This window comes from Mustela erminea, chromosome 6 (genome assembly GCF_009829155.1).
Source record: "Mustela erminea isolate mMusErm1 chromosome 6, mMusErm1.Pri, whole genome shotgun sequence".
In the NCBI taxonomy this organism is placed as follows: Eukaryota; Metazoa; Chordata; class Mammalia; order Carnivora; family Mustelidae; genus Mustela; species Mustela erminea.
The window spans coordinates 30,771,689-30,797,479 of NC_045619.1; the positions used below are offsets into that span (position 1 = coordinate 30,771,689).

The 25,791-nt window shown below is 38.1% G+C and overlaps 1 protein-coding gene and 1 long non-coding RNA gene across 5 annotated transcripts in view; one reads left to right on the forward strand and one right to left on the reverse strand.

Moving 5' to 3' along the window:
- KITLG (KIT ligand) overlaps nucleotides 1-25,791 on the forward strand; it is an 86,879-nt gene that overhangs the window by 42,360 nt on the left and 18,728 nt on the right. For 3 of the 4 annotated variants that reach the window (XR_004286728.1, XM_032346814.1, XM_032346813.1), the window contains exons 3-6: nucleotides 4,558-4,620; nucleotides 20,021-20,191; nucleotides 22,933-23,092; nucleotides 23,745-23,828. Coding sequence is in view for 3 of the 4 variants with exons in the window: in XM_032346814.1 (XP_032202705.1) it covers nucleotides 4,558-4,620; nucleotides 20,021-20,191; nucleotides 22,933-23,092; nucleotides 23,745-23,828 (478 nt within the window). In the remaining variant the exon portion in view is untranslated. The remainder of the gene's footprint in view (nucleotides 1-4,557; nucleotides 4,621-20,020; nucleotides 20,192-22,932; nucleotides 23,093-23,744; nucleotides 23,829-25,791) is intronic. The other variant, XM_032346816.1, reaches the window with a different exon arrangement.
- On the reverse strand, nucleotides 13,613-20,023 carry LOC116593052. Its single transcript, XR_004286729.1, has 3 exons — nucleotides 19,893-20,023; nucleotides 16,224-16,283; nucleotides 13,613-14,774 (listed from the first exon to the last, which is right to left on the reverse strand). It is a non-coding gene; the product is annotated as an uncharacterized LOC116593052 (long non-coding RNA).

Here is a 25,791-nt window from a genome sequence, read left to right on the forward strand (position 1 = left end):
CTGCTACTGTATTTTGATTCTTCCCTTGCACTGAGGAGAAACAACTGAGACAAGGAAGGGTCTCAGCAAAGATGTCCAAGAAGTCACTGCCTGCATGAGATTTAGAGACCTCAATGACATTTGAACCACGTGATCCAAAGATTTTAGATTAGTGATCTAGAGAAGGCATTAAGTGTTCTCACTTTGAGTTTTTTTCTTCTGAGTCCAAATACCTTTAGGACCTGGTATGTAGCCAGTATCTGTTTGGTGTCAAAAGACTTTTTCTTGGCTGAGTTTTCAGCATTTCAGCATGCTTTTCTCTTATGTGTTTGCTTTTGTTTTTGTGCTTCCCAGTGTCACCGAGTATGATCAATCCTAAAGCTACCCAGTGGGGCCCATCTAGTAGAATGAGCCCATCATAAAGTGACTTGTTTTTGCAGTTTTATGCATTTTACAGTCTAGCATAGTATTGACATCTTCATACACCAAACCACAAAAGCTCATTGGGATAATTTGGCTTTTGGCAAAATTCACCATCAATTAACTTCCTTTTTGTTTTTTTTTGTTTGTTTTTTGACCTGAACTTATTTTACCAGAATGGATTTGGTTTTAAAATCTATAGTTTTGATTAGTCATCCATTTAACCCTCCCAATAGGCTACTTCCCTCAAATCTAAACCTCATTTCTGGTTATTTTGGCTTCCAGTTTCTAGATAAATATTTAATTCATGTTCAGTACTTTTCTAGTGGTCTTCTAAACTGTTCCTGGGCTCTGTTCTGTCTTTGGCCCAATCCATACCTTCCAGACCCGTCTTCCTGAATTTACTGTCCTGATCCCTCCGTGTTCAGTATAGCACCACTACTTCCAGGACAAAGGTAGAGCAGACTACATTTTTAGTAATTACCCAGTTCACTCCTTTTATTTTACAGACAAGTATAAAAGTTCGTCAGAGAGGAAATGAGGCAAAAGCGACTTGGTGGGTTTGGTGGTAGAACATGTCCTCCTGAACTTTACTGCCTCCCATTTGGCCTCCTTAGCCCAACATTTAAGTCCTTCTCTAATGTGTTTTTATTGACATATTTCCTGTCTCTTAACGTTCTGGAACCTGATTTATCTGCCCGTGATCTCCTGAACACACCTGTGCTTTCCCATGCCTTTGTCTTTGCATATGACCCCTTCTCCGTCTAGAATGTCCCACTCTCTTGCATTTAATATAAACTCGTCTTTGTGTACATACCATGCTTAAGCACCAGGTGTTTTAAATGAGTTTTTAGTCCTTATTTAGTCTTTATAAATTCACTGGCTAGATTTTGTTATGATTCCCATATTATACATGTTGACATTAAAGCAGATTAAGTAACTTGCCAAGATCTGAGTTAACATGTGGAAGGGCCTGGATCTAACAGTGTGTCCCCAGAACCTGTGCCATGACTCCCCCATCAAACTAACTGAAAGGAACATCTTCTAAATCCCAAAGGCTCCCTCCCTCTACAGACTTTCTGTTACGATCAGTATATATCAAAGAAGCTGAATTTATCACAGAGTTATCTGTGCTCTCTGAGGGCTCTTCTACACACTACCAAGCGCTTAGAAAGTCATACAATAATTCATGAAGCAACCATAAAAATCTACAGCTTGACTTCTTAAGTTCTTTTCCAAATGTAACTGGAAAGGAACCAATGGCAGCCAAGAGAGTAATAAAAGGAGACTGCTCTGTAGGGGACGGTGCTGAGCCAGGCACGGAGGGCCAGGTTGGTATACTCCCTCCATCGGGAACTCCTGATGTCTGCTACCAGTTAGCCCCTCTGTGCCTCCATGTCTTCATCTATAAAATAGGCTTAATAGTATATATCTCATGAGACTGTAACAAAGACTGTATATATGAAAACTTGTTTTAGATTGCAGAGTATTTTTCAAAAATAGTATTTTCATCCCATTGGAAATTAAAATCTTAATAAATCAGTTTAAGGCAGAAATTATTATTATATACCGCCCCCCAAGTATAAGGTATGGAGATTTCAGTGTGTTTCAGTAAGCTGACTTCTTTCCACTGATTGTTTTTTTAAAGATTTTATTTATGTATTTGACAGAGAGATCACAAGTAGGCAGAGAGGCAGACTGGGCAGTGGGGGTTGGGAAGCAGGCTTCCTGCTGAGCGGAGAGCCCAAAATGCGGCTCAATCCCAGGACCCTGAGGCTATGACCTGAGCTGAAGGCAGAGGCCCAACCCCCCTGAGCCACCCAGGTACGCCTCAACTGATTTTTATATATAAATTACTAATAAAATAGAATTGGCCATATATCCCTTACATGTTTTTCTGCTCATTAGGTTTATGTATACTCAGGTCCTTAGCTTTCTGAACACTAAATCTGTCAATTTTATATAGGTAGATAGATATAATGTAAATTCTTAAGGAGGGGCTAGATTGTCAAGCAGGTGATGTTCAGAACACCTGCCACTTCTTGTCACATTTCTCCATCTGGAATGGCTTTAGTTTACACGGTTGGTTCATGACATAATAAAATGTTGCTGCTCAGTTTAATTCCAGTGTTTCTACCCACAGAAGTGTCAGCTGTGTCTTTGCCAGGAGGGCTTACATAAAATGACTGGGTCATTTTGCTTTTCAAAGATGAGCATGAAGATCCAAAGACAAAGAAATTTTAGAAGTCTGGTGGGAAATTTGACCGACAGGAAGAAAGTACCCAGGACAAACGTGCAGAGAGTAGACGAAATGTGTAGTAGATAGAACAGTAGTGGCAAGGGAGGCTCTCCTGTCAAGAGATTTGAGTTCTAGTTCATACTTTACAAGCAGTAACTGTGGTCTGGTTAGTTACTTGACCTCTTTGAGCGTTAAGTTCCTTGACTGTTCGGTATCACAGGGATTGGAAGATTGGATGTGATCATGCAACATAAGCCCTTGTTGAACACAGTACCTGGCGCATATTGAGAAAATACTAGGCTTGAGCCTCAGATGAGTGTGAGGTGGTACCATTAGAGGGAAAATAGTTGTAAGCACAGAGGGATCAGTTGCTACCTTGGCTTCCTTCTGACTCACTTAGGCCTGTGCCTGTATTCCTTTCTCACCAAATTTTTCTCAGATTCTAGAAGCTCTTGGCATGGCCAGGAAGAAGCCTACAGATTGTGTTATGGGAGACTTGTCAGAGGTGACCTAATCCAGCGAGCATGAGCTAGATCTAGCTTACTATGGGGAAAAGCAAAGGGTTCAGAGAAAGGATGAAGGGGAAAATCGGTAAAAGTAGGGCAGACTTATTGAAGACATAATAGTACAAAATCGCTTTTTTATACCATATTTTGTCTTAAGATAAGACCTATGGTCTAAATCAGTTGTTGGCTATATGTAGCTGGAAATTTGCATTTGTGGTGGTATGAGGGAGCTGGTGCTGTATGTGGGAAAGGAGATAAGGGAACCTAGCACTCTGTGACGTGCCAGGATCTGTACCTGGCAAGTCAGTTGCCTGTATACCCCTCAATACAGCATATGGATTGTCTATGATGTGTTTAGCACATGAAGTTATCTCGGTTTGTAAACTGGCTATTTTGACATGGGTACTTTCATTTTCTATTTTATAGATGAGACAAAGAAACCAAAGTACAGAATTTATCCTGATTTTCATCATCGTATGATTGTTGTGTATGAGAATATATAAGGTATTAAGGGCTAATGGGATATCAAATTACCAAATAAATTCCAGATGGTTCAGGAAAAAAGTTCTTTGTTCTGTACTAACTACAAAAGAATTTGTGACTTTTCTTAAAATAAAAACAAATTAAGAAAAATGAAAACAACAACAACAAAACCCTGAAGTACAGAATTTAGATTTGGTTCCAGATCAGGTGTTTGTTCAACACATGCCACAGTGACTGATGAAAACATGTTAGATATTTTTTAAAAGCCTTTAAAAGAAGCTAGGTAGACATTTGAGACATTTCTAATGTTCAGGCCTATGTAAGCAGATTACATTATCGCACAGAACTGAATCTCTACAAATTATTTAAGTTAGAAAGCATTTGCATTTCATGGGTAGTAGTGTTCTTTTGAGGTTTCACTGACATTTTTTTCTAAGATCAAGTTCTCAAACTTGCATCAGAATCACCTGGAGGACTTAAGTAAGATTCAGTAGGGCTGATGTGGCCTGAGAGTTTGCATTTTTAGTGGTTCCCTGGTGATACAGCACTTTGAGAACCACTGGCCAAAAAAACCAAAACAAAACATTGTATTACTGATTCTTTGGTGAAACAGTAGGAGAACAGTCCTGGAAGGGAATTCTAAGACCACAGATAGAAACTGAAATTTAGATGTTTCCAAAACTCACTGGATTATACTTATTACTGAATTTAGAGACTAAAAGACTTGTATTATTACTGTATTTTTGGAGAGTGCTTTTGGTTACAAAAGGAAATCAAGAAAAGGTAAATATTGAAATGCAGTGATAAATTAAAAATAATATAATAGGTTTGTATTTTTCTCCCACTAAAAACAATATTAATTGCTATGTATGAATTTTCTCATGGCTTTTTTTCCTTTTTTTTCTTCCCCTTCTTCTCTTGTCTCTGTAGGTGGCAAATCTTCCAAAAGACTATAAGATAGCCCTCAACTATGTCCCCGGGATGGATGTTTTGGTGAGTAAAATGTACATTTCTGAGTTCCTTTTTAGTAGCTGATTAAAGGGGTGGGGTCATTCTATTGAGACATGGAATTACCGCCCATTTAGAAGTTAGCTAATGCTCAGTATTTGAAGAAAGTATCCTTGGAATTCAACTTGCATGGTTATTATTTTTGTTTTATCCTCAAGTAACTGCTAAACTTTACTTATGGGTAAGCTTTTCAGTACATGTTGTCTTAGACCTGTTACTTCTAAAGTAAATAAGATCATCTTCCTTAGAGCTAGCCACAGATTTCTCTTTCCTGTAGCTTCCTCCTAAAAGCTGGAGTGTGAAATTAGGCAAATTTTTTGCATATTCTGCAAAGGTCCTTTAAAAGTCTTTTTCCTATTTAATTTGAGACCACCATGTATTAGTCAATAGATTTTGAGAAATTTACAATATAAATAGGAGGTTATGATTATAAATATGCTTTTATTACCGTAACCAAGAAATTTTAATTATTTTTCTGATTACAAATTACCAGAATTCAAACATGAAGAAATCTTGCAAGCATAGAGATGCCTACATACCCACCATGTAGCTTGTTAAACCTTACCATGGTGCAGTATTTGCTTCAAATCTACTTTCTAGTGAAACATTATAAATATTACTAAAGACCCTTGTATTGCCTCTTTCTTGTCTCCACGAATCCCCACTTTGTTCTTATACACAATTTGACTATTAGGAACAAGTCTTCTGAGCTGGAATTTTCATCCCACTGCATGTTTTCACGGCTTGGCGTGAGGATAGCGTCCTCGGGGGTTGTGCTAGGGCAAGAACACGAAGTAGCCCCACCTGCTTTTTTCCATTTCCTGCAAATCTGTACTCATACATAAGTTACTGTATTTTTGCACAATTTCATACTTAATAGCATTACACGGTATTTACCACTTTGCAACTTCTGTTTTGCAACACACCTTTGACAGGCGCTGATCCATGCTGATTCATTTTGACTGCTGTATTGTATTCCTTGAGTTAAACTTAAAATCATTTGGGTGACTCTGCAAGTAGACCTCTTTCCATGACTTATGGACCACTTGGTGCAAGCTATCTCAGGCTTTGCATACTTTTTGTGGATTAGCCAATCAATCCATTGTTACCAGTTGAACTATGTTAAGCCCATGGCTAAGCGCTTATGCTTAAAAAGTCTTTCAAAGACAGACTCTAAGGCTGTCATTTCAAGAGAATGTCAAAGGCCTATTTCTTTTCCATAAGAAAGTAATTATTTAAGTTAGCATGAGCTATCTAAAGTTCCTTAGAATGTGTCTCTTCATGCTAAACCAGATAGCCTCAAGTCTAGGTAGGTGTCTGTCCTGTTGAATTAGGGGGCATTCTCTGGAGATAGAAATGTAAAATCATAGCAGACTGGAAGTTAATTAATCTAATCATTCAGTTACTCAGGGAACAACAAGCACAGCATTTGTTTAGGAAAAAAAGAGGAGTCAGCACCTTACCAGATACTTTAAGAAACAAACACATCACCTAGCCTTGTGTGCTTTAATAATAACTAAGGGTGGATGAAAGGGGCCTTTTTATAATGTGATTTTTTTTTTGAACTTTCAAAATGATTTCCCATATTTATCTCCTTGGATGTTTAGAAAAACCCTTCCAGGAAGGCAAGATAGCTACCATAATCTGTGTGATTTCTGTTTTACAAATGACACACTGAGATTTGCAAGAATATTTCACTGAAGGTTATACAACTAAAAAGTGACACTCTTAAAAAAGAAACTTCAGGTTGGGAGGTTGGGTGAGCCTAGTGGTGGGTATTATGGAGGGTACATATTGAATGGAGCACTGGGTGTGGTGCATAAAAAATGAATGCTGGAACACTGAAAAGAAATTTTAAAAATACATTTAAAAAAAAAGAAACTTCAGGTCATCTGACATTTAACCTTGGGTTACAGTATATGAGTATCTAAATAATTATAATAGCAAGGGCAAGGGAGGGTATTCTTTTTTTTCTAATTTTTAAATTTTTTTATTATTATTTTTCTTAATAATTTATTTGAGAGAGGCAGACGGAGTGAGAAAGGGAGAAGCAGACTGAGCAGGGAGCCTGGTGTGAGACTCGATCCCAGAACCCTGAGATCAAGACCTAAGCTGAAGGCAGACACTTAACTGATTGAGCCACCCAGGCGCCCCAAGGGAAGGTGTTCTAAGTGAAACATTTAAGTAATAAAGATGTACTCTGCCCTGACTGGAGAAGCATTTAGTTGTGTGATTGCCAAACTGACTCAAAGAAATCATGCAGCTCTTAATGTTAAACTGAAAATAACAAAATAGATTATTTTGTGCTGGTATAATCATAGATTATGCTCAATCACAGTTTTCAGTATGGGCTGGTGGTAGCAAGAGCCAAACTTGTAAAAATAAAGCTGATTCATTGCCACATTTTTTTTTCGTGTTTCTGTAATTGAGAAAAGTCCACTATTCTTTGATCTTGGCATACTGTCCTGGCACAACTGGAGAAACTTTGTTCTTGGCCACCATAATTGGCAAGAAAAATAAGCCCGTGCAGAAGGCTTTGGGCAGAAACTGGTCCTAGGCTTTGTTTTACCTTTATTTTAAAAATGTGGGTTTCTGCCAACACCAGAGGAGTTTCCCAGTGGAGAGGCCAGTGATGATTTGTCAGGGGTCAGAGTCCCAGCTGCTTTATCTTTTGTTTCTCAACAATAGAGGGCAGAGTAGGAATCAGAGTGGATACCAGAAAGATTCTCTGGGGCCAAAGCAATAAAATTCTGCCTGAGGCACCGGGCAGAAGGCTCTAGAAGAGAATACAGTTCATTGTCATGCTTTTGCTTTAAAAATCTGCTAAATACTCCTGAATATTTAGGGAGCTACTTTTCTAAGAAACCTCCTAGAAAATTACCTAGCGGATTCTCACAGATAGCAGGGTGTGACCAACCAGTTGGTGTTTAAATCTGATGAGAATTACCAATTCTATTTTAAACTCTTGAAACTATAATATTGCCAGACAGTTAGGATTTTAAGTCACTAACCATAAAAATCCTAACTTAAAATCCTAAACATTTCTGCTCCTTCCATTCACCAGTAATGTTGCCACAGAAAGACCAAAATCTGTGTTGCTGAATTTGTGTCACAAATCCGCAGTCATTCAATGTTTATAAAATAAGATAAACTATGACTTGCTTACAGTATTTGAGTTTAGAAAAAAATTATCAGTTTTAGTTATAGATTCATCAGTTTTAACTTTTTATTCAGGAATAATTTCAAATATACAGCAAAGTTAATAAGCATATTCTAAGAACACTCACAAACTGTAATCCATATTCATCTGTTTTTAGCATTTTGCCCCATTTGCTTTACTAAATGCTTGCTTTCTGTGCTCAGGTGTGTGTTATTTTTCTAAACTCATTGAGTCACTTGTATACTTAATGGCTGTTTATCCCTAAATACTTAAGTGTGTATTTCCTAAGTAAAGGATTTTCTCTTACCTAACCACAGTATGGTTGTCAGTTTCAATAAATTTAGCAATAACAAAAATGTTTAAATCTATTGGCTATATTTCAGTTTTATCAAAATTTTCCTTTTTTTTTTTTTTTAAGTATTTCTTTCCCCCAGTACAAGATCTAATCTAGGATAATGATTTCCTTTTTTGACATTATGTGTGATAGACAGAATCATGGCTCCCCAAAGATGTCCCAGGCTGTGAATATATCTTTTACATGGTAAGAGGGATTTTGCAGATGTAATTAAGGATGTGGGAGATGGGAAGTTTATCTGGGATTATCCAGATGGGTGTGGTCTAATCTCGTGAATCCTTAGAAGAAGGAAGCAAGAGTGTGAGAGCCAGAGAGAATGATTAAAAGATGTCGAATTGTTGACTTAGAAAATGGGGTTGTTATGCCCCAATTATGGGTCCGTGATTGAAGGAGCGAGACGGATATAAAGCGAAGGTCAAGCAAAGCTTTATTTTGCGCCAAGCATCAAGAATCTAACCGAACGTTCAGGGACGCACGTTTTACAAGAGAGGGCGACCCTTCTCTGTTTCACAGACTAGCTTTTAAGGGCAAAGGCCTTTAAACCAGCCTATTACACCTTGATTGGGATTGGCACCCAAAAGGCTCCCAGAGGGCGGGGCCCATACTCCTTGGTAACCAGGAAGACAGTATGCATCCCCCCCACTGATCGGATGTCTCCACCTGGCCTGATCCACCCTTGTATCTGGGCTTTGCTACCTAGAGCTGTTTTTCCTGGACTTGTTTTTAAGTGAATCCCTTGGGAGAAGGGGAGCAGGGACAGTTTAAGGGTTAAAAAACAAGGTTTTTGTTTAACCTCAATGAAAGCCTCTTGCTAAAATATAAAAATATAAAATAGGTCCTTACAGGGTAAGGGACCACCCGCCAAGGGATGCAGGTAGTCTCCAGAAGCTGGAAAAGGCAGGGCTCCTGGGTGGCTCAGTTGATTAAGTGTCTCCATTTAGCTCAGGTATGATCCCAGGGTTCTAGGATTGAGCCAGAACTCCCTGGTTAGTGGGGAGTCTGCTCCCTCTTCTTCTGCCCATCCCCTAGCCTATACTCTTTTACTCTCCCTCTATCTCAAGTAAATAAGCAAAATCTTAAAATAAAATAGAAGCTGGAAAAGGCAAGGAAAGGAATTCTCTTGAAGAGCTCCTAAAAGAAACCCAGACTGCATGAACACCCTGATTTGAGCCTAGTAAGACCTGTGTTAGATTTCTGACCTCAGGAACAGTAAAATAATAAATCTGTGCTGTTTTAAGCCCACTAAGCTTGTGTAAGCTAATATCTCCTGTCTCTTTACTCTGCTTTAAAAGCTCCTCAGCCTTTCTTTTGTCTCTATGACATTAAAATGTAAAGTAACATAACCATCCCCTTTAAGTAAGAAGTGTGTCTTTGAAACATTTGATTGATGTTTCTTAATGATTATATTCAGATTATGCATTTGAAGCCATGATGCTACATAAGTGATGAAATGTCTTTAGGTTATCACACCCAGAGGCACACAGTGTCCATTTTCCCCTCAAGGTGCTTAAACAGATCCCCTGGTGAAGATATTCTACTAGTTCTATGTATTTACTCATTAGCAACACATGAGCAATATTAGAGGGAGATGTTTTAAGACCATGCACAGTTCCTCATCAAAAGTTTTTCCCCCAAATTTAGCATCTATTGATGCTTACCTAAACCATTCTTTACTGTATGTCATGTCAGTTTTTAATTATTTGGTTTTTTAAGTAAGATTTTATTTATTTGATAGAGATCACAAGTAGGCAGAGAGGCAGGCAGAGAGTGAGGGGGAGGCAGGCTCCCTGCTGAGCAGAGAGCCCAATGCGGGCTTGATCCCAGGGTCCTGGGATCATGACCTGAGCTGAAAGCAGAGGCTTTAACCCACTGAGCCACCCAGGTGCCCAGTTTTTAATTATTTTTAAAGGCAAGGTTAAACAAAGAAGTCATTGGGAATATGTAACCTCATTCTAACCATAATCCTCCAGGCCACCGTCCCCCTGCAGCCCCCTGCCCCAGTTGTGCAGGATTCCTAGTCTCCGGTCTTCCTGCCTTCTTTTGCTGGGCTCTGCTGCCTCTGGGCTCCTCCCAACTCCCTGGCCATTCCAGGACTTCTCATTTGAGGTTTTGACTCTTCTTGAGTAGACACAACTGATTAAACAAGCAAACACACACCTAATTGTTTTACCCTTCCCTCTTTCTATGCTTTGAACGCCGGAGTTCTTAGGAAACAGAAAAAAGGAGCTCCTGAAACCAGGCCTCTGAGACCCACATTGTGTGGCACCTTTCCAAACCCTCTTCCAGCCCTACGTCCTCATGGGTTCCCATTGCGTGGCAGACCCTCTACCAGCCGCATGCACATCCTCACGGGTTCCCTGTGGCCCCTGTTCCTCTGCACATGGTGGGACCTTTGATTCCAGTAACTCCAGACTCTAGGTTTCATTTTCGCTTCTGTAAGGGAGCCTTCCTTTTCCTCCTTGATGAAGCCAAATCCTCCAGTTGGAAACTCCCTTTGTGACCGTCTTCAAAGGAACAGTTTCCCGTTTATTTGTGTATTTACTTAATTGATAACCTTCGGCTTAGACCTGTAAACTTCATGAGGACAGGGATTGTCTGTGTTTGCTCTGTTTTTATAGCATCAGTGCCTAATGACTGATAGGAACCTAATGAATAACTTGCTGAGAGAAAGTGCAGAAGGAAGGAGAAAAGTTGTCACGTAATCTCTTGTTATTCCTCTAAGGCACAAATTTGACCTGGATGGAGTCCACAGGATTATTGTGAGATGAGTGCCTATAACGCCTCACACAATACCTGCACCTCAACATTATTGCCCTTCTTTTTTTAGATATATGTACATTTTATTAAAAATCTTATGCATAAGGCATTATGCAATTTTTAGGAATCAGGGTTTCCTTGAGGCTCCTATTAAACTACTTTCATTGAGGACGCCTGGGTGGCTCAGTGGGTTAATGATCTGCCTTCGGCTCAGGTCATGATCTCAGGATCCTGGAATTGAGTCCCGCATTGAGCTCTCTGCTCAGCAGGGAACCTCTCCGCCTGCTTGTGATCTCTCTTTGTCAAATAAATAGATAAAATCTTGAAAAAAATAAAAACTAAACTACTTTCATGGAGTCATTTCCATAATCAAGGACTTCCTCATTGTTCCAGAGACTAAAGGATCAACGCCCAATTCCTGAATCTGATGCTCATGACTCTTCCTAATCTTGCCTCATCTTACTATCTTTTATTTCTCAACACCAACCTGCCATCCCAGGAAGATGCATCCCTTTCTCCTAACATTACCGTGCTTATTCTTAACTCCAGGACTTCTCTCAGGGCTACTGGCCTTCGCCACGAATGCCCTTTCTTCTTCCATCCACTCATGCCACTTCTACTGCCCAGTCATGCAGTATCTTGCCCCTGAAAGCAACCTCATGATCCTCTTCATCCGAGGCCAGGAGGAGATCCCCCTTTCTCCCCAGGGCCATTTCCTACTGTTCGAGACCCAGCTCTCTTCTCTGGAAAAACTGGCATTACCCCTGCTCTGCTTGACTCGGGGAGACACGGTGGTCAGTAACACCAACATGGGATCTGGTCTGTGGACCCTACCTTTTAGTTCATCATCTCTGCATTTTTATAGAATTTGTCCATTTTGGATACCTGTTCATTTTGAGTACCTGATCGTATATGGCTTACAGAGCTGTTTAAAATTGTATGTGTTATGTATTTGTCTCAACGTGTTGTGAGAAATAATTAAGATCGGAAAAAGTCCAAGATATAGGATATATACATTTGTTAGGGGCTACCATTATTTTGTCATGCTTTCTCTTTTTACTGTCTTATTTAGGGATTTATTTAGGAAAGATTAGGGGTCAAATCTTTCACTCCTCTGTATTTCTCTGCCATTCAAGGAGGTAGGTATTACTCAAAAAACTGCTCACCAATAAACATTTAACTGTTGTCAAAATATGTCCCGATTCCCAGATGTTAAAGGAGTCCATGTTACTTGTTTAGAATTCTTTGGTTCTCACTAACAGTAATGAATTGAAACTTAAAGAAGGAAAGCAGAGGGGTACCTGGGTGGCTCAGTGGGTTAAGCCTCTGCCTTCGGCTCAGGTGATGATCTCAGGGTCCTGGGATCGAGTCCCGCATCGGGCTCTCTACTTGGCAGGGAGCCTGCTTCCTCCTCTCTCTTTCTCTGCCTGCCTCTCTGCCTACTTGTGATTTCACTCTGTCAAATAAATAAATAAAATCTTTAAAAAGAAAGAAAGAAAGCAAAAAAAAAAAAATTCTAGTTATAAGGATGCTTAAGAGAACAGCATTCTAGTAAAAGGGCAAGGATGTGGCCAGGCTTCATGAAGGGATTCCAGCCAGGACCGGAAAACTACCGGGTTTCCCTTTTCCTCTCTCTGAGTCTCTGCATCTCTGCCTTATGCTGTTCTGTCTGTGCAGAATTTCTTTGTGTTCCGGTCATCTGGTGAAATGTAGCTACCCCAGACTCCCAACTTTATATATCTGCGGTTGTGGCGCTGCTCAGAGATGGCTTAGTTTCTATTAGCTACCGGCTTGGGGTAGGGACTTTCCGATTGGTCCAACTGGATGAGGATCTACCATTATCCAGTTAAGCCATAGGGCAAGTTTCCTAGTTGTTGGTAGGGATCCTGAGGCTCAACCCCTAGAAGTACTTCCTATAGAAACAGATTAAATCCTCCAAGTAGATACTGTACTTACCTACTTATACTTCCTATATAAAAAGAAAGTATTTTTTTAGTGCATAGGTATAAAATATTAAATGAATAAAATATAACATTAAATACTATTTTTAAGTAGCTCTTTTGTGTACTCAAACTACAGGACCCATCTTAATTAGTGATTATATGAAGATACTCTTCAGAATAGCTAGGCCATTACTGTCTGGTAGAAACATAATGGAAGCCATATGTGTAAACTTAAAAATTGTTCAGTGGCCACATTTAAAAAAAAAAAAAAAGTAAAAAGGAACAGGAGAATAAGTAAAATAGTTTTTATTGTAATATATCCAAAATAACATTTTACCTTCTCAAACTAAATTAATGGAATATTTTAAATTTTTTCATATTCAAAATCCACTGTGTATTTCACACCTATAGCACACTTCAGTGCAGACATTAAATTTTCATCAGAAATATTTACTCCTTTCAATTTTCATAAAATTTACAATTGAAAGTGCAGATTCATATACCAGAGTTTTTCCAAATATACTTAAAGTTTTCCAGGCCTGGGGCAGCTGGTGTGGCTTGGTCAGTTGAGCATCTGACTCTTGATTTGGGCTCTGGTGGTGATCTCAGAGTTGTGAGATCCAGCCCCACGTGGGGCTCCATGACCAGCACAGTCTGCTTGAGGCGCTCTCTCCCCTCCCTCTGCCCCTCCCCCAGCTTGCATGTGCTCTCTAAATAAATAAATAAAATCTTCAAAACAAACAAACAAACAAACAAAAACTCAAAAACCACACTTCCTCCAGTCACTGAATTGTATTGATTTTTTTACTTTAAACAAGTTAAGTAAAATTAAAATTTTCGTGCTTCAATCAGCCAAGCTACAGTTTGTGTGGTAAGTAGCCACAGGGGCTAATAGCCCCCGTATTGGCTAGTACAGATTAGACAGACCCGGTATTTTATGGAGAAACATGAAGCTCTGAATAGATTAAGTGACTTGACTAAAAACCACAAAGTGTGTGAATAGTTGGGACTAGACAGTGAGCTTCTCGTTCATCATTTCTGTCCTTACCTGGCCATGCCATTCCTTCATCACTGTGCCATTTTGGGTGAGGATCAGAGACCATTTATAGGCCTGCCCTGGGAAATAACACGTATTTATAGTGTTTGGACTGATTACCAGCTTAATCAGATTGCGGTTTCTACATCACCTTAATCCAAGCAAGAACATGAGAGTCAGATGCCTGAAGAGAATACTGAAGACCCAAATGAATTGTTTAGGCAGAAGACCAAAATAAATCATGACAAAACCAGCTCCTCCAAAAGGTAGTTAGGATTTTAGAGATTCCATACCAGCATTGGGAGCACGCACTGTTTTGCAAAGTGCTTTTATAGAAATGTTTGAAATTTGCCTGCCATGGAATGTTTGAGAGTAGCAGGGGAGTGTGTTCTCCAGCCCTAAGGGTAAATACTAGAAGGAGAATAAAGAAAGTCCACTAAAGACGACTGGCATTTGCTGTCTGGGTGTGACAGTTGGCTCGGAGAAATTTATTTTCATCATTAGGACTCTGAATTCATTGAACTGACACAGAAAGAGCCATTTCCACTCACCAGAGCTCTCTTACTTGAGTCGAAGGACCAGTATGCGTGGTCCAGATGTGAGACCGTAAGACTCATGGTCACCTTTGTGGAAAGCAAATACTGCAACTGTACGTGCTTTATACCACTGATGAAAGAACTAGGTGAGTCCTGGCATTCTCATGTTTGTTTTACACTTATTGTACAACCTTGAACAAACCACTTCACGGCTCTAGGTCTTGGTTTTCCCATTTCTGAAATTGGTGGGACTGGAGCAGGTGGTCTTCCGCATTCCTTCCAGATCTCAACTCTAGTGATTCTCAATGGCATGGCTCTACGTTCTTTGGATCTCTCAGCCTGGAGGTCAATGCTGGAAGCACAAGAGGAAAGAAAGGAATGCTTTGTGCCTTGGGCATTCGTACCTCTAATTCTGACCAGACTGAGGTTTCTCACACACACACATTAAAGCAAAGAAAACTAAAACAATCTACCTGGGCAGTAAGGCTGGTAATAAGATTAGCTAGATTAGAAGAAAGGGTGCACTACCTGGGCAGTAAGGCTGGTAATCAGATTAGATGGATTAGAAGAAAGGGAGCCCTCCTTAGAGGGCTCATGGTTTATGAGTCAGGGCTTTTCTCCCTAAGAATCACTAATGGAGTCATTACCCCAGCTCCTTTGTAGGGAACTCTCACAATGTAGATACGTGCGTTAGGACCACTAAGGAAGGCCACAGGTCTCTCTCTCTACTGAGAGCTACCAAATGGAGGGTAGCACCAAGTATGCGTGAAATGTTCTATGTTATAGTATGTTTTGTCCAGTGAAAGCTAATGGTGCCTGCTCTTAGAGACTCCTTGTGCATCTAAGACTGATGCAGAATAATGTGTAAGCTTCTTTTAGCTTATAAACCAGAACAATTTCTTGAAAGGAGGAGGGGATAGAGAAGAGAAAGGCATGCCAGACTGAGGAAGTCCCCAGGACATTTGTAAAGCACCCAGTTTCAGCCACGGTCTCAAATGTATCAGTTCTGGGACTGCAGAGGTGTTATATCACGTATCATATAGTATCTATTTTATATGCTCATATAGGACCCACTTTAAATTTATGTGTGGTTTTAGAATGTGCATAGATATTTTCATTATTGGTCTTTGGAAGCAGTCCTATTCCTAGTTATGTTTAGAATCTTTTAAGTATAGTAGTTTTTATATCTTTTATTTCATCATTTAGTTAAATCATTAACTTGGTCATGGTACTTTAAAATCCCTTAGGAAGTTTACAGCTTTTTTTTTTTTTAAGATTTTATTTATTTGACAGAGAAAGATGCAGCGAGAGAGAGAACACAAGAAGGGGGAGTGGGAGAGAGAGAGAAGCAGGCTTCCTGCCAAGCAGGGAACCCGATAGGGAGCTCGATCCCAGGACCCCAGGATTATGACCTGAGCCGAAGGCAGATGCCTAACCATCTGAGCCACCCAGGAGCCCCAGGAAGTTTTCATCTTTTGAACAAATCTTCAGTGGTGATGGCATGATAGCAGGTCAAGAATTATCGATGAATTGATTCAGTTAGCATTTTAGAATGATACATATTACATAGGAATTGAAAGCATGTTTTTCCAGTAGTCTTAGCCGGAGTTGCTGTAATTAACCCAGCAAATATAAGACAGAAGCTACCAGGAAAGAAGATAAGAAATTGAGAGTCTGGGGTTAAGGAAAACCCAGGCAGATTTTCCCTTTCAAAGCAAGGAATATGTTTTGTTTTGCATGTATATGTAGGAATGGAACTTTAAATTATATGTACTTCAAGAATTTGACAGGTACCTCTTACCTCACTTCTTTGGCCTCCTGTGTGGTTTTACCAACTTTCCTAATTCTTCACATTCTTCTGCTAGTAAAATAGAGAACATTATTTGTATCTTACATTCTTCTGATGAATGTTGTGAGTTGATATTTATACAGAACTATTTAAGCTTAAAATGGTTTCTGAAAGCTAAGGAATAGTGATGATAATGCCTGTTATTAAGGCAAAGGGAAAAATTACATTTGGGAAACTTACAGCCTTCAATCATGTTTCTTAATCATAATCTTAGAAGAGTCAGAAAGCAGACATATTATCTCACAAATGAAATGATGAGTTTCTTATGTTTCGTTCTCTTTGCAAATCATTGACTATTATATTTAATTAAAAAGAAAATATGATCTAGTCAAAGCTGGTTTTCTTGCAGACAGGTCAAAACTGGCTGATACCTAATTTTGTTTCAGCTTCAGAGCTATCTTTAATAAGTCCAAGAATCCTAAAAAGCTAACATGTGACTCTTTAAGCGAATTAATGAAAAGATAGAACTCTGAATTGATTATACAGTTTTTTTCCCAAGGAAATTTGGCAAGAATGAATAATGAATGAAATACAATTTACAAGATGTTTAGAAATGTGATTTTCAGTAGTGTAGTAGTACAGAAGCTCATATTAACAAGCAGAGAATTCTTCATAAGTTGTAAAGGGCAAGTTCTGGGCTAAGATTAGATGTGAGAGTTCCAGGATTTAACTGTAAGAAATTATAAGTTAAGGCTAGAAAATTTTTGCTAGGGAAAGTTGGTTGCTTCAGTTGTTGATTGGGTATGTGAAAGCTGGGGACCATGGGGGACTGTGGTTGGCGGTGAGGGCATTGTCGTAGCTAAATAAGAACTTAAACACAGAATGGAAACAAAGAGTTCAGCTGAAAATAGAGATAAACAGAAATGGTGGCAGTAAGCACCCCAGAGTTCCCTGGTTTAAAAATAAGAAACCTATAACCAAAATCATTTCTAATCACAAAACAGGAAAAGGGGGAAAAAAACCCAAAAACAAAACAAAACAAAAAACCCTGCTCACTTAAGGCACCAAGACTGCAGAAACTAAGGGAGTACCTTAGTTCAGAATAAGGGAATTTGATTTTGGTTTTTCTATGTCAGAAGATTTGAGGGAAGGATAGACAAGCATATTGATAAAGTGGAGTGAAGACAGGGTTTAAAGAGACTGACGCCTAGAATCTGCTTGCCACAGAAAAATTTGCACAATTACAACGGAATGAATTAATTGGAGAAGGCTGCACCACCATATAAATACTCTTCAAACAGTTATTTGCAGTTTGTGCTGTATCCCATATCCTAGGAAATCTGCCCCTTGCTGACAGGGCTGACTGTCTAAAAGGGAATTATCACTGTTTAAATGGAGGGAGACTTGGAGAGTGATTCAGTCCCAAAGGAAAGAGTGACATTTTGGAAAGAGACCTGTGAATGATGCAAATGTGAACTTACATGTGCTTGAGATAAGCACTGATTAAACAAAACAAAGAATCCATTCTGAACATACTTTGGAAACACATAGTCTTTGAGAACTTGGTTGATGAGTTGAGTGAAATGGCCTAATTGAACTAATTCCCATTTGGGGGTTTGTTTATTCTACTTTTCTGAAGCCAGAGCCAACACTTTTGAAAGTTTTGAATGACATTTCGTGCTTCCAGGAATTGGGGCTTACCAATTTGTAGATAAACCCGTTTCCTTTTTGGCTGTGTTATATTAATTAAAACTGTTCTGTTAAATGAATAGAAGATAGCCCCCTTGTATAATTTAGGATAAATTACTTGGCCTTCCCCCATAGATATATTCTGCTGGTAGGAAGGGAAATCTAGTGGTTTGGTTCGTTTTACATGGCATCAGCTCCTCCCTATAATATTTTTATTACAGCAGAAGTTATTTTAAATTTGTTAGGATCTTATAAACCAAGGCAATTATAGCTATCCCCAATCTTATTTTTCTCACTTGTTATATTTTAGCAGAGTTAAAAAAAAAAATTCAGAGCTTCTACTTAAAAGATCTTTAAAGAAGAAAACATAGTGTTAAAGTATACAAAGTATATGAACTTATTTTATGTAATTATTTTAAGTAATGTTACACTGATTTTAAAAAATAGAATGGGTTTTAATATATCAAAGAGATTTTTTCTTAATAATCTAAGCCTTTATTGGCCCAGAGCCATTTATAACAGAGGCTGGAAAACTATAGGCCAGATCCAATCCAATCCACTGCCTGATTTTAATGGTTAGTCAGCTGAGGTTGGTTTTTACAGATGAACGTTCATAGTCTATTTGATAATAGAGAATATTTTGAAACCCAGCTAAACAAAATGTTGACCCAAAATAAAGAATTTTATTCTTATTGGTAGACCTATATTACAAGAGATGAAATTTGATTATTATGCAAAAGACATATTTAATTATTGTGACTACATTTTAATTTTGTAATAAGTTTTATAGAAATTCGCTTTCTCTCTATAATTGCACCTACATAATATCCTTTATTTTCGTCTCTTGGTATGTAAAGCCTAAAATACGGATTACCTAGCCCTTTATAGAAAGTGTCGACCCCTGACACAAGAGTATTTTTTTCTCATTCATTTTTTATTCACTCATGCATTTGTTCAACAAATAGTTTCTGAGCAATTTTCCCATGCCAGACAGTTCTAGGCTGTGTCTAGAACTGCCTTCATAAAACTTACTTTCAAGTTATGTGCATCATCTCCTCACAACTAACTTATTCTATTATTCCCATTCTATAGAGAGATTCAGAGACTTTATGCAGCTTGTCTGGAGTTTCTCAGCCCAAATCGAACCCCAGTTATACCTGACTGTACAGATTTGAACTTCTAACCTAATGGGTGGGGCTCACTTCAGGGGCATGTCTCCATGATTGGTTTAATGCTCTGCTGTCACCATCTTAATAATTATTCATTCTTGAACAAATTATTCATTCTTGAACAAATTTTGCACTTGGCTCTACAAATTATGTAGCTGGCTTGCTGCAAAGACAAAAGTGCTTCTCTCTGAGACCACTCTCCTGCCAGGGCTGTTTGTTTTTTTAAATAACCACATGAATTTATCTATGAAGAAGTCTTAGAATCTATCAAGCACTTTGGAAAAATAAGCTATTTTTTATCCACTGTTTCATATTCCAGTTCACCAAAAGACTTCAAGTCCTTGAGGGCTAGGACTCTCTCCTACAATGTTTTTTTCTTTTTTTCTTTTTTTTTGGATAACTCCCTCTATGGCTAAAACTGTTCTAAGAACATTGTGAGTGAGTAAAGTGAGTAAACCTTGTCAAGGCTAAGACTTGGTTCCATCTTTAATTTACTTCCATGGAAGACAACATTCTTCTTCTTCTTCTTCTTTTTTTTTTTTTTAAGATTTTAACACAGAGAGAGAGAAAGTGCACAAGCAGGGGGAGCAGCAGACAGAGGGAGAGGGAGAAGATCTCTCCACTGAGCAGGGAACCCCATGGGAGTCTCAGTCCCAAGACCCTGGGATCATGACCTGAGCCAAAGGCAGACATAACCAGCTGAGCCACCCAGATGCCCAAAAGAGCAACATTCTTTACCATCAGTACTTTGTTCACATCTTTATTCATTTGCAAATTTAGAAGCAGATGTTACATCTGAGTTAAACAAAACACAAGAACTGACCTGTTCTGATACAAGGAAATTCTTTGTCCAGCAGTGACCAAAACATTCATGTCTTTGAAGAAGGATGCTCCAAGTTTACTGTATTTATAACAGATTCCTTTATCTTCCTTTCTTTCAATTTCTTGCAGCCTAGTCATTGTTGGATAAGAGTGATGGTGGAACAGTTGTCAGTCAGCTTAACTGATCTTCTGGACAAGTTTTCAAATATTTCTGAAGGCTTGAGTAATTACTCTATCATAGACAAACTTGTGAAAATAGTGGACGACCTTGTGGAGTGCATGGAGGAACACTCATCCGAGGTAAATTTGTATTCCTTGGGATGGCTTCTTACTACTCTTCTCTAAGACCTATGCTGATTGGGGGTGGCAAGGGTGGGTGGTGTCTTTTATTTGTGAAATGTTCCATTAAAGAAAGTTTTTCAAGGTGAGCACAGAAAATAGGTGGTTATAGTCACACTGAAATCCTGGAATATACCTTAAGGCTTAGATGTCATTTAATATAAAATAAAATTTATTCACACTACAATGTAAAAAAAAAACAATACCCTTTATTTTGTGAGGGAAGTCCTCATAACTCACCTTTTAGGTTACAAATGTTCATTTACCTTTAAATGGAAAATTGCCAGGGCACCTGGGTGACTCAGTGGGTTAAAGCCTCTACCTTCAGCTCGGGTCATGATCCCAGGGTCCTGGGATCGAGCCCCACATCGGGCTTTCTGCTCCACGGGGAGCCTGCTTCCTGCTCCTCTCTCTCTCTGCCTGCCTCTCTGCCTACGTGTGATCTCTGTCAAATAAATAAATAAATCTTTAAAAAAAAACAAAGGAAAATTGCCTATAACGAACACTTAGACTTAACCTATTCATAGTAATCATGTCACAACAGTGAATTTTACCATCGCCAGGCCATTTGATGATTAGCTGTCACCAGCTTCAGAATATGGGCCTGGCAGGGCTGTGAGATTGAAGTATATTGACGAGGCAATGTATAGAGATTAAGAATAATGTGTTAGAGTTCAAATTCTGACTTTGTCACTAGTTACCTTTGTGAACTTAACCTCTCTGTGTTCACTCTCCTTATCCCTAGAATGACAGTGACGGGGTCCATCTCATGGAGCTGACATTAGATGATCCGTGATTAGTGCCTTAGGACCCGGTCTGGCAAAATAAATCCTAATAAACATTTTTATTATAATTTTAGAATACCACACTCCATAATAAAATAGGTCTTGGGAGACCTGCTTTGGCATAGAGTTCACAATTCATTGTCTGCCCTACAGGCCTTCTAGGTGTTTAAATCTGTTTTAGAGATCATTCTGTAGTGTAAAACTTAAATACTTCTCCTCCAAATTCCAGTTTCTCTGTAAGACCCAATATTCATCCCCTTTGTGTTCACACTCGGAATTCTTACCGCACTAAGAGCCTCCTCACTACATCTCATCACATCTGTTGCTTTGCTTTTTAATTTCTAAATTAGTGTGTCTTACAGTCTATGATGTTTTAGAATTAACATGTCTTTTTATATCATAGTAGTCCAAATAGGGGTCTGATGGCAGTGATAAGAGGTAGAGGTCACAAAAAGTAGGGCATCTGAGGAACAATGTCGTGAAGGAAATAATCCACCACTGGGGCTTGAAAGATGAGTTAAGTATTAGGTAAATGGTGATGTCAAGAAGAGCATCCCAGATACTGAAGAGTATTCATTTGCTAATCATGACACTGTGGCTAGAACCCAAGTGGTATTTCTCTAGTGTTTTTGGAGATGGAGTTAATATGTATACAGCACTTAGTGTGGTTCATAGCAAGTGCTACATGGGTGTTATTGTTACCTACTTTTATTTATAGACAGTCATGCATGTATGAATTCCTAAAACACAGTCTGGTTTGCTTTCCTGGGGAATTTCTAGAAATTAATCCTACTTATTTCTTTTATAACTTGGTTCTTTTGCTCAGCATTATGTTTATAAGATATAATCCACTTTGAGGCATAGAGCTGAAATTAAGTTTTTCCTGCTTATAGAATGGACTTAATATACTGATATTTATTAAACCACTTTTTTTTTTAAATAAATTTAAATTCATTTGACCAATATATCGTATCGTCCATCATTAGTTTCAGGTGTAGAGTTCAGTAATTCATCAGTTGCTTATAACACTCAGTGCTCATCACATCACGTGCCTTCCTTAATGCCCATCACTCAGTTACCTGATCCCCCCCCGACTTCCCCTCCAGCAGCCCTCAGTGGGTTTCCTTTAGTTAAGAGTCTCTCATGGTTAAACCACTCTTCTGTTGTTTGATGTAAGGGTTATATTACACTGTTGCTAAGAACTTTTCTTGTATGTCTCCTCGCATGTATGTGCAAGAGCTTCTCTAGCGCATTCACCCAAAGTGGGATTTCTGGGTTACAGAATGGGCACATGTCCAACCTTACCAAACGCACCAAGTTATATTATTCTACCAATATATAAGAGTCCCCCTTTTCCGATTCTTCCCACTATTTAGTATTATCTGACTTTTTAATCTGGGGCTATTTGGAGCATGTGTTATAAGAGGGATTTTTTAAAATAAAATAAATAAAAGTTTAAAAAATACATAAATATGTAAATAAATGTATAAAATATAAATGGCATATATTTAGAGCATATGTTATAAGAGGTATTTTTTAATAAAAATAAAATACAAAATAAAATATATAAAAATAAATATATATAATATAATAAAGTTATAAAAAAATAAAAAATAAAAGAATCATTATCTTAGTGAGCATCTTTAAAGAACAGTGTCTATAATTTGTTGCTAACATTATTTTGTTTTGATACCCTATTCACCTTACCCCCACCACCACTTCATTCCTTTATCTGGAATTGAGCCCCAGACCAAAGTGGGGCTCAATTCCAGTACCAATTTGAATTATGTAGGTTAAGGTAGTTGTCTAAAAGTGTTAGTTTTACTTGCATCTTTGGGGGACATTTTTATAGTCTGTTACCTCGACATCAGTTAGATCTGTAAGCTGTCTGAAGAATATAATCCTGTTTTCTTCCAGAATGTAAAAAAATCACCTAAGAACCCAGAACCCAGGCATTTTACCCCTGAAGATTTCTTCAGAATTTTTAACAGATCCATTGATGCCCTCAAGGACTTGGAGACAGTGGCATCTAAAACTAGTGAATGTGTGCTCCCTTCAACATTAAGTCCTGAAAAAGGTAAGACAAATAAGAATTTCCAATTCAAATGTGAAAAGCAAGCTTGAATCTTGTATATATAGGTAAGACTCTACCTTTGACTCAAATATATGTGTAGCTAGAGAAAGATGTATGTGTACATGTCTAACACAAAGACATATATAAATGGCATGAAAGAAGTAATCAGTTGATTTGTTGGTTTTCAAACCAAAGCAACACTTGTCATTTTCAAATATAAGAATTTTCTGTTGGTAAACAATATGGGAGGTAGATTTATCTGATACTTGCTTGTATTGTATAGTGTGTGTTACTCTTCATCTCCAGTTTTCTTAATGTCCCCTTTTCAAGCCTTTTCCTTAAGGTCTACCTCTGAGTCATGAATTCTGATCTTTACCAGTTACTCAGTATTGAGACTTGTTTTCCCACTGGGAAAATCTGTGTTACTTATGTTTGTTAAGTATATAGGCAATGAATCTTTGCTCTGTAAGGTGACTGTGATGAATTTCTTAATAAAAATAGAACAGGACCCAGTAAGAAATAAATAGGATCTGAATAAGCAAAATTTGGGAAGCAGACCTTGAAAGTACTCTGGTATTGCACTTCAACCTTTTGCACACTCTGTAATTTATGTAAATCACCATGCAACACTGACACATTATTGCTTTCTATTTAGATTCCAGAGTCAGTGTCACAAAACCATTTATGTTACCCCCTGTTGCAGCCAGCTCCCTTAGGAATGACAGCAGTAGCAGTAATAGTAAGTACATACGTCTGATTTAATGCATGCATGGCTCCAGTTAGTACCTATGGGAGTATTGCATGGGCTTTAAAGGAAATTTCTGCAATTATAATATTAATACTGTTCTGGTACTGTTCTTCCTGTTACAATCTTCCTGAGAATTAAATATTAGGTTTCTATGTAAGTGATGAATCAGTAAATTCTACTCCTGAAATCAATATTACACTATATGTGAACTAACTAGAATTTAAATGGAAATTTGGGGGTGCCTGGGTGGCTCAGTTGCTTAAGCGTCTGATTCTTGGTTTTGGCTCAGGTCCTGATTTCAGGGTCATGAGATCAAGCCCCGCATGGGCTCCTCACTCAGCATGGAATCTGCTTGAGATTCTTTCTCCCTCTCTGTCTGCCCCTCCTGCTTGTGTGCACTCTCTCTCTCTCTCTCTCTCAAATTAATAAATATTTTAAAAAAATTTTTAATAAGTAAATAAATATTTGGTTTGTAGGAATGGGTTTCCCTACAACCCAAGATGATCTTTAGAGTATTGGGCCAAAATCTGTTAAGATTGTTTTAAATAAGTCATATAGTTACTTTTAGGAATATGATTTAAGCTTTATTCATTGTCAACTTAATATATTTGTTGTGGGATTTGCCTGACAAAATGGAATTTTAAAATTGAAAGTACAGATGTTGGTTGTATTAGAATTCTAAGGATATTTTCAGTTTTGCTATATCAGTATTTACAGTTTTATATTTGTGCATCTGATGATTTTATTTACTATAAAATAATGTTAGAAGAGAATATGCTTCTTCGCCTTAAATTTCTGTGCTCTTTGACTAAGGACCCAATTTCCTGGTAGTCTGATGTCCTCCTTTCAAATACAGGGAAGGTCGTTATAAAGGTCATTGGATTTTACTAAATATTCTGATCCTCTAGTTTCAAGGAGATTTTACTAAATATTCTGATCCTCTAGTTTCAAGGAAGCTGTAGAAGGAAAAAAATCATCCTATGATCTTAGTTAAAAAAGTTATCCCTTAAGACTTAGTAATGGGGGGGCATCTGGTGGCTCAGTGGATTAAGCCGCTGCCTTCGGCTCAGGTCATGATCTCAGGGTCCTGGGATCGAGCCCCGCATCGGGCTCTCTGCTCAGCAGGGAGCCTGCATCCCTCTCTCTCTCTCTCTGCCTCTCCATCTACTTGTGATTTCTCTCTGTCAAATAAATAAATAAAATCTTTAAAAAAAAAAAAAAGACTTAGTAATGGGGTACTGTCCTATGTTCAAGGACATAAAGAGGACCTACCTATAAAAAGTAATAATCAATTTAGTACAAATCCACAATACCAGTTCTGTAATTCAGAAAAAATTTTAAAACCTCTAAAATCCATTTGTTTGGGAATTTTTGGCACCAAAACCTGACCTGACCTAAACTGAGATAAGGCTGTTTATAGTCTTTCTCCTTCTAAAAGTGAATATTTATAGATTTCACTATAGAAATATTGTGTTTGATCACAGCATGCTACCTAGACTTTGCTGAGGATATTATATACAATATCTGTAAGACAGAATCTTCTAAAATCTCAAAATTCTGAATTACAAAACACATCAGATCTGAAAAGTTTTAGAAAGAGAATGTGTTAACCAGTCAAGGTCTTTCTTACTTTATTTTATTTACTTTCTTATTTTATTAATCTTTTCAAAGATGCAAATTTTGGCTTCTTAATTTATATTTCATTGGTTTCTCATCTTTATTATTTCCTTCTTTTTACTTTGGGCTTAGTTTGTTCAGCTAAGTTGTAGCTGAAGTCCTTAAGGTTGAAAAGTTTGATTAGTGATTTAAGCCATTCTAATTTTCTGTTGGAAGCACTTAAAGTTATAAATTTTCTTGTAAGCAACTTTAGTTGCATCACACACACTTTGACATATTGTGTTTCCATTATTTCTTCAAAAATATCTTTTAATTCTCCATGTGATTTCTTCTTTAA